At 43.7% G+C, this 9480-nt stretch overlaps 1 protein-coding gene across 2 annotated transcripts in view; it reads right to left on the reverse strand.

Annotated features, from left to right (window-relative positions):
• Positions 1–6463: 6463 nt before the first annotated feature.
• The window catches only part of COL6A2 (collagen type VI alpha 2 chain), a 55243-nt gene continuing 52226 nt past the window's right edge, over positions 6464–9480 (reverse strand). For both annotated transcript variants that reach the window (XM_058184734.1, XM_058184724.1), the window contains exon 28: positions 6464–9064. In XM_058184734.1, the coding sequence (XP_058040717.1) occupies positions 8457–9064 (608 nt within the window). In that variant the 3' untranslated portion in view covers positions 6464–8456. The remainder of the gene's footprint in view (positions 9065–9480) is intronic.

Consider the following 9480-nt stretch of genomic DNA (forward strand, 5'->3'; position numbering starts at 1 on the left):
GCAGATCTGTGTTTTAATCATCTTTTCCAGTATCTTCCTGGGTACTGATGTTAAGCTGATTGTTCTGAAGTTTCCTGGGTCTGTTTTTTCCCCTTTTTTGAAGATGGGAACCACATTAGCTCTTTTCTAGTCCTCTGGTAGTTCCCTGATGCGCCAGGATTTTTGAAAGATGTGATACAGTGGTCCTGAGATGACAATCCCATCCTCATACAGACGGGACGTTGAACAACTAGCTTCGTGGTGTGACCGGAACAATCTGGAACTGGAATCTGGAACACACTCAAAAACATAGAAACGGTGGCAGATTTTAGGAGAAACCCTTCCATACTTCCACCTCTTACAATACTAGACAACATAGTATCAACAGTATCAACAGAGACCTTCAAATTTCTAGGTTCTACCATATCACAAGATTTAAAATGGACAGCTAACATCAAAAACATCATCAAAAAAGCACAACAAAGAATGTTCTTTCTGCGCCAACTCAGAAAGCTCAAACTGCCCAAGGAGCTGCTGATTCAGTTCTATAGAGGAATTATTGAGTCTGTCATTTGCACCTCTATAACTGTCTGGTTAGAAGAAAAACACAGACTTCAGAGGATAATTAGAACTGCAAAAACAAAACAAAACACCCCACAATTGCTACCATCTTGCCTGTATACTGTATGAGTCAAAAAGAGGGCTGTGAAAATATTTACAGACCCCTCATATCCTAGACATAAACTGTTTCAACTCCTACCCTCAAAACGACACTATAGAGCACTGCACATCAGAACAATTAGACTAGTGTTAATTCCCTCAACACTGTCAAACTAGTTACTGAGTCTGCATTACTACTAATCTTCTCATCGTTCCCATCACCCATCTCCTTCCACTTATGACTGTATGACTGTAACTTTGTTGCTTGTATCCTTACGGTTTATATTGATATTGTTTCCTGATTGCTTATTTGTACCTTATGACTATCATTAAGTGTTGTATCTTATGATTCTTGATGAACGTATCTTTTCTTTTATGTACATTGAATGCATATGCACCAAGACAGATTCCTTGTGTGTCCAATAAAAAATTCTATTCTATTCTATTCTATTCTATTCTATTCTATTCTATTCTATTCTATTCTATTCTATTCTATTCTATTCTATTCTATTCTCTGCCAGTTCCTTTAGAACTTAGATATAATCCATGAGGACCCAGTGATTTGTATTAATCAAGATCAGACAGGTGTTCTCTTACTATTTTTTTGTGTGCTTATTTTAACTTTTAAATTTAAATTTAAAACACAAATCCTGCAATTGTTCTTCATATGTTTTAGTCTCCAGGCCTTTAATCATCTTAGTTGCTCTTCTTGGCACTTTTTTCAAAGTCTCAACATCTTTTTTGTGTAGTGACCAAAATAGGATGCAGTATTCCAGATGTGGCCTTACTAAGGCTTTGTAAAGCAGTACTTTCACGTGATTTTGATTTTATGCCTGTTTATATAACCCAGGATTTTATTAGCTTTTTTGGAGGCTGCTGCACACTGCTGACTCATGTTTAAGTGATCATCTCCTAGGACTCCAGGTCCTTCTCGTAGTTACTGTTTTTGAGCCAGGTTTTGCCTAATCTGTACTTGTACCTTTGGTTTTTCTTGCCCTGGTATAAAACCTAGCTTTTCTCCACATTAAATTTTATGTTGTTGGATAGGACCCAGTGTTCAAATCTGTCAAGATCTTTTTGGATCCTGAGCTTGTTTTTTGGGGTGTTGGCTATTCCTGTCAGCTTAGTGTCATCTGCAAATTTGATGAATTCCAGTTCTATTCCCTCATCTTAAGTCATTTATGAAGATATTGAAGAGTACTGGGCCTAAGATGGAACTTTGTGGTACTCCATTGCTTTTTTCCTTCCATGTAGAGGTAGTACCAGTGAGGACTACTCGTTGAGTAAGTTACAAATCCATCTGGTGGTGATGCTGTCTATCCCACATTTTTCTAGCTTACCAAGAAATAAATTGTGGTCTTTGTTCAATGCCTTGCTGCAGGGTAGGTCATTTTCCTGACTGAAAAAAAGAATCCATTGTTCCAACTAATTTTTAAACTGAATGAAATCCCTTTTAAAGAAGATCAGCAACTAAAAAGGGCTCAGTATCTAGGGGGTCACGCGTTCGATGTCTGCAGGCGATCGCGTGCCCCGATCCCCCTGACTTCTCCCGTTCCCCGGATGGTCAAGACCCTCAGAGCCTGGGCCTTCGTCTGATGTTATGCAACGCACGGTCCGTGGCCAATAAGGCCCCCCTAATACATGATCTGATACAGGGGGGTGCCACGGATATTATAGGCGTTACGGAGACCTGGTTGGGCACTGAAGGGGGTGTGCCCCTGGTCGAGATGTGCCCACCGGGTTTCCGTGCATTCCATCAGCCGAGGGCCCAGGGTAGGGGTGGAGGGGTGGCGGTTGCTATTAAAGAGAGTCTAGAGCCGAGGGAGACCACTGTACCTCAGATTGCCGGGTGTGAATCCCTCTTTGTGAGGTGGGGTCATAGATGTCAGATGGGCTTGCTGGTCGCGTACCTGGCTCCTTGCTGCGTGACAGCTGCCCTGCCCGAGCTCCTGGAGGTGCTTGCCGGGGTGGCAGTGGAGACCCCCAGACTTTTAGTCATGGGGGACTTTAACTTGCCATCTGCCGGCTCGTCGTCGACGGTAGCTCGGGAGTTCCTGGCCTCCATGACGGCCTTGGACCTGACTCAAGTAGTGGATGGCCCCACTCACATCGGGGGAGGCACACTGGACCTGATTTTTGTCTCTGGTCAGTGGTTGAGAGATCTGGACTTAAAGGAAATAGTCACTGAACCTTTGTCATGGTCAGATCACTCTCTTCTTCGCCTGGACTTTCTGACCGCTACCCAACACCGCAGGGAGACGGAACCATTACGGTGGTACCGTCCCAGGCGCCTGATGGACCCAGAGAGGTTTCGGACGGAGCTTGGGCCACTTCCTGAGGTCTGGCTCACGGCACGGCAGAGGAACTAGCTGCAGCCTGGGAGCGGGCTGCGGCTGGGGCTTTAGACCGTGTCGTGCCTTTGCGCCTCTGACCCGGCCCAGATCCCAACCGGCTCCGGGGTGCTCCGGGGAGCTGAGGGGGATGAAACGCCGGAGAAGACGCCTAGAGAGTTCCTGGAGGTCCAGCCGTTCAGAGGCTGATCGGACACTAGTTAGATCCTATACCAGGACCTACCTAGTGGCACTGAGGAAGCGAGGCGTTCTCGCCTCCTCCTCATTGCGCCGGCAGATAACCGCCCAGCTGCCCTGTTTGGTGACCCGCTCCCTCCTTCACCAGGGGAGCGGGATGACCCGCTAGGGACGTGCTGAGGAGTTTAACGGTTATCTATACGATAAAATCGTTCAGCTTAGGGACGGTCTGGACCAAAATTGTGGCGATTCAGGCGGGGTATCTGAGGCGGTCTTGGTGATGTTGTGTGGGATGAGTTTGACCCTGTGACTCCCGAGGACATGGACAGGTTGCTGGGTAGATTGAATGCCACCACGTGTTTACTGGACCCGTGCCCCTCCTGGCTGGTGCTGGCCACTCAGGAGGTGACACGAGGCTGGCTCCAGGGGATTACGAGTGCTTCCTTGTTGGAGGAAGTCTTTCCGGCCGCCTTGAAAGAGGCGGTGGTGAGGCCCCTCCTCAAGAAGCCTTCCCTGGACCCGGCTGTTTTAGGTAATTATCGTCCGGTCTCCAACCTTCGCTTCGCGGCGAAGGTTGTAGAGAGTATGGTGGCATATCAGTTTCCCCTGCACCTGGAGGAAACTGTCTATCTGGACCCGTTCCAGTCCGGCTTCCGACCCGGTTACAGCACTGAGATGGCTTTGGTCGCGTTGGTGGATGATCTCTGGAGGGCCAGGGATAGGGGTTATTCCTCTGCCCTGGTCCTATTAGACCTCTCAGCGGCTTTTGATACCATCGACCATGGTATCCTGCTGCGCCGGTTGGAGGGGTTGGGAGTGGGAGGCACCGTTTATCGGTGGTTCTCCTCCTATCTCTCCGACCGGACGCAGACGGTGTTGACGGGGGCAGAGGTCGACCCGCGCGCCTCACTTGTGGGTGCCGCAGGGGTCGATTCTCTCGCCCTTCTGTTCAACATCTATATGAACCGCTGGGTGAGATCATCAGTGGCTTCGTGTGAGGTACCAGCTGTACGCTGATGACACCCAGCTGTACTTTTCCACACGGGCCACCCCAATGAAGCTATCAAGTGCTGTCCCGGTGTCTGGAAGCCGTCGGGTCTGGATGGGGAGAAACAGGCTCAAGCTCAATCCTCCAAGGCGGAGTGGCTGTGGATGCCGGCATCCCGGTACAGTCAGCTGAGTCCACGGCTGACTGTCGGGAGCGAGTCATTGGCCCGATGGAAAGGGTGCGTAATTTGGGCGTTCTCCTGGATGCGGCTGTCTTTTGAAGATCATTTGATGGCCGTCTCCAGGAGAGCTTTCCACCAGGTCCGCCTGGTGCGCCAGTTGCGCCTTTCTGACCGGGATGCCTTGTGCACAGTCACTCACGCCCTTGTGACGTCTCGTCTGGACTACTGCAATGCTCTCTACATGGGGCTCCCCTTGAAGGGCATCCGGAGGCTGCAGTTGGTCCAGAATGCAGCTGCGCGGGTGATAGGGGGGGCCCCTCGTGGCTCCCGAGTGGCACCTATCCTGCGCAGGCTGCACTGGCTACCTGTGGCCTTCCGGGTGCGCTTCAAGGTGTTGGTGAACGTCTTTAAAGCGCTCCATGGCATAGGGCCGGGTTACTTACGGGACCGCCTGCTGCTACCGAATACCTCTCACCGACCCGTGCGCTCTCACAGAGAGGGACTCCTCAGGGTGCCGTCGGCGCGACAGTGTCGTCTGGCGACACCCAGGGGAAGGGCCTTCTCTGTGGGGGCTCCCGCCCTCTGGAACGAGCTCCCCCCAGGACTTCGTCAACTTCCGGACCTCCGAACCTTTCGCCGCGAGCTCAAAACTTACTTATTTATCTGCGCTGGACTGGGTTAGTTTTTTAAGTTATGGGTTTTTAATGGTGATTTTATAGTTTAGGGTTTTACATCGGTCGTTTGACCGTTTTTAGTTTTAAATTGGCCGGTTAAATATTTCATTTTAAATGTATTTTAAATTTATTGTGTACCTATGTGTTTTAATAAGGCTGTACACCGCCCTGAGTCCTTCGGGAGAAGGGCGGTCTAGAAATCTAATTAATAAATAAATAAATAAATAAATTTATATTGCTGGTAGGAATGCCAGGTGGACTGCCATGATCACAGGCCATTCCTCCTGCTCCTGGACCACAAACTGGACCATACCCTGGACCAAGAATGCAACCATGCCCAGGTCCTGGTTACCCTGGCCAGCCTGTTCTTCCATATGAATTTCCTGGGGGATCCTCTCCAAAATCCACATCATCATGGATTGTATCCACCATCTGGTTTACCTGGAATGTTCCCTGGGGGCCTGGATGTTACTCTCCTGCACCACCTCCAGGCTATCATCCTCCTGCAAGTCATCCCGGACATCACAAAAAGAATAAGCATTGTAAGTATTATAATGGAAACAATAGGAAGAAACATATAGAAACGAAACAATTAATACAGAAGTTAAATAAATAAGGAAAATAGATGCGAAATATCAGCAACTGTAATAAGCTTTAATCATTTTTTTTCTTTCAGCATAGTGGCAGTTCCAGCAGCAGCTCAGATTCAGACTGAAGAACTTTCACCCCAGCATGAGTACAGCTCTTCACGAACTCCCTTCAATCAAAAATATTTTAAAATTCTTCCATCCTTTTCACTGTACATTCTTATGCCCACGAATCATAAAACATATAAGTTACTTATCCCAACTTGGTGAGCTCTAAATGTGTTGAACTTCAATGTAAGTTCTCCATCCAGCAGAGCTTTTGAATTAAAGGCAACATCTAGATTTACTACAGTGAAGAAGCCTGATATGATATATTGTTAAATTCATAACAATTCCTGGAAGAAATACTAATGAAAAATATTTTTTGTATCAGCTATTTGGTTTATCATTTATAGATTGAATTATTAAGAGACTATCGTTAAATCCAAAGGTATAGACTAGATGTCCAAGTCTAAAAATTTAGACAACTAAATAAAGTGGCAGTAGCAATGTATTTCCATATTGATATTTCATAATATCAATGGAACACGTTCATATAATAACCAGGAACTGAGCTGCACTTGAGGGAAGCATTATAGAAAAGCAAAGACTGTAGTATAGCGTTTTGTGTCAATTTAAAAAAAGCTTTGAATTTAATAGGAAATTATGAATTAGAACGTATATTGCATAAACATTTGCTTTATATTCTTGTCTGATTATTAATTCTAATAATTAAGAAAATAATAAAACAAGCATATATGCTAAAAGAGCTATATTGGTTCTTCCAACTCTAAATCGCTACAAAATGAATGACATTAATATTAAGATATTGTGAAAAAAGTTTTTATTTATCAGGAGTGCAATTTTGGCTCAAGTAAGGATGTTATTTTAGAAACAGTATGTCAGGAATACATTGACATTGGGTGTTCATTGCTTATCAATTAGTATGGCTTTGCACAGTGGCCCTTTGGATAGTTCACACTATATTTCAGAGAAAGTATAATCTATGATTTAGGAAAGAATGAGATTAGCAATTAGAAATAAAACCAAAGATATATTTTCACTAGAAGATTGAAAGTATAAGAAAGAATCTGTGGTGTGGAACAAAAAAACAACAACCCCAAACAAACCACAAATTATTTGGAATAAAAGTGTGCAAACCAGTAAAATGTTCTCCATGTTAATAGGGCAGAATTCTGAATTACAACCATGTTTGTAAAACCATATTTTTGGTTTCATATGTTCATAATTTATGGAATTCTTATATTCATCTTTGTTATGTAACAAACACTTCAACTACCCTTCCCCCCCTCTTTAAAAATGTAGTCATGCTTTCTTTATTTTTTTTCATGTAAATTTGTAGGCTTTAAAATAATTGGTTGTTATGCAATTTCCTTGATTGGGGAAAGCAAATTGATGGAACTTTTTATTCTAATGAAGACCTAATAAAAGCAGAATGCTCAAATACAGTTCCAATAGACTCCTTTATGCACACAGTAGTACACTTTAAATTGGGATTCAGTTCAATAGTGCTTATCATCATTATTGTGAAAAAAATAAAAATGGTCTGCCAAGTCAAGTCAGGGAAATTCCTGATTTATACATGGAACATTGAAAGCTGATGGCACTTGGCTTCAATTAAATGTAGCAGGAAATCCAAAAGAGGATCCAGCAGAATCTCTTTACATTATACTGATGTCCATTTTCAGTGAAAGACTCCTTCTTTGGGAGTAGAACAGTACTGGCACAGGAAGACTGGATGCCATATCTCATCAGTACAAGCAATTCTCCACTTACAATCTGTCGCTTAGTTATGACAGATCGCCCAAAAGTGACTTACGACCCAGTTTCAAAGTTCAACCTCACCCCCTTCCCTGGTGCTCCACAACTAGTGTGCATTTATGGCTATTTGTAGTACTCTGCAATTTCTGTTTTTGCCAGAAATGGGCTTTACTTCAGGTTTCCAACAAAAACTGCCTCGTAGAGAACGAAGAGTTTGCTTAAAGACCATGGCACTCACTTTATGACTGCTGTATTCACTTAATGACTCCCATAAAGGTAGTAAAAATGGGTGGGTCATGTAGTGAGTTGCTTTAGAACCATCATGACTTTGCCAGGCTCAATTACAGTCATATGTTGATGACTACCCGTATAGGAACAAAGCTTCTTTTCCTAGATATTTCTAAGATGAAGTAGCTACAGATATCTTTGTGAAGTCCATTTATTACATGCATCATGATACAGGGGGGACGATCCAATGTTGCAACCCTGAAGCAAGTACATGGAAAGAAAGCAAGGAAGACTAGATATATACTAATGCTAAGGCCAAGTTCGAGACAGTACTGATAAAAATATTTTCTGTTATTGTTTCAACTGCAAAGTACCTCTTTGAAAACAGAGGAAATGTTAGTATCACAATCAAGGCACAATGGAATTACCCGTCTACCAGTAAATGGATGAGTGGGAAATAATGGGAGAGGAGGGTTAAGATGGATCCTTGGGGCAGCTGGAGATGATAGTTCTTTATGCTTTATGTTGAATGCAAGGTTCCTCTATTTAGCACCAAAAGTATTACAATATAGAGATTTTAAACAATGTTTTAAAGCGTGACAAATGATACCGTGGTGTTCTGTAGCCTCCTATTATTTTGTTTTTAATTAGCACCATAAACATTATTTGAAACAAGCCTACCAATTTGCAATATAAAAATAAATTCCCTTGAAAATTTGTGCCTGCTGCCTTCTGGCAGCATACTTTTGCTAAAAAAAAAACCACATGTAACAATATAGGAGCTTAACAGCTTTGGTGTCTACCTCACAACTAACAGATCCACTTAACAAATCTATCAAAGAAGTCAGGCTGGGAGAGACTTAGGTAGTCCTTCTCCCGGAAAATGGCTGACCGGTCTCCTAGACTGATTTTCAGCAGGACATCCATGTCCACATCACTGCCTAGGGCCACAGCTGTAGGCATAACATTGTGCTTCTTCATGGAATCAATAGCCTCTTCCAGGTTTTTGTTGCTTGTAATACCATCTGTAATGAAGACAAAGGACAGCTCCGCATTACGCCGAGCTGCCTTCTGCCTGTCTTGTGTGTTCATGACAAGGTTGTTGACAGCATATATGATGGCAGACCCAATGTTGGAAGAGGAATCCAAATATTTGATCTTGGCTAAACGATCTGTGATGTCAGTAATATTGTATGTCAATGGGAAAACTATGTCATGTTCATCCTCATTTCCATATTGTAGCAGGGCAATGCGTGCATTCATGTCATCACTGTCACTTCTGGCCAGGGTAAGTTGCTCAGCCACTGCTTCTATAAAACCATGGGCCCTGCGAAAGTTCTGGCTGCCAATTCTTTCAGAACCATCCAGGAGGAAGACAATGTCAACTGGACGCTGTGTGCACTGGGCGACAGAAAGCTCTATGAGTAGGGAAAGAAAAAAAAAACAATCAGGACTCTAGAATACATAAAACTCAAAAAGCTGGAGAAATCCATTCTGAGATTCTAAGACTGGAGATCAGGTGGGGGAATGTTTAGTCTTTTCTCATCTTCTTCCCCCATAACATAAACCCATTTTTGTAATTCCATAGGGACACTGAGACTTTAAACTCTGAGAATGGCAGAGTGTAAAAATCAAATTTTTGCTGTGTGAAGTGGAAATCCATGCAACCAAAAAGAAAAGTACAAACAGAAAAAAGAAGTTGTATAGTTAAAAAATTGAATTTCTTTGGGTTGGACCATGTGCCCCTAGCCCCGTAGTAGTCAGGGTTTTAACTGAAGAACATTTTGACCAGTATATTTGTGCTAAAAGTTGATATTATTATGGTATAGAATAC

The sequence above is a fragment of the Ahaetulla prasina genome, chromosome 1 (genome assembly GCF_028640845.1).
Source record: "Ahaetulla prasina isolate Xishuangbanna chromosome 1, ASM2864084v1, whole genome shotgun sequence".
Taxonomy (NCBI): Eukaryota; Metazoa; Chordata; class Lepidosauria; order Squamata; family Colubridae; genus Ahaetulla; species Ahaetulla prasina.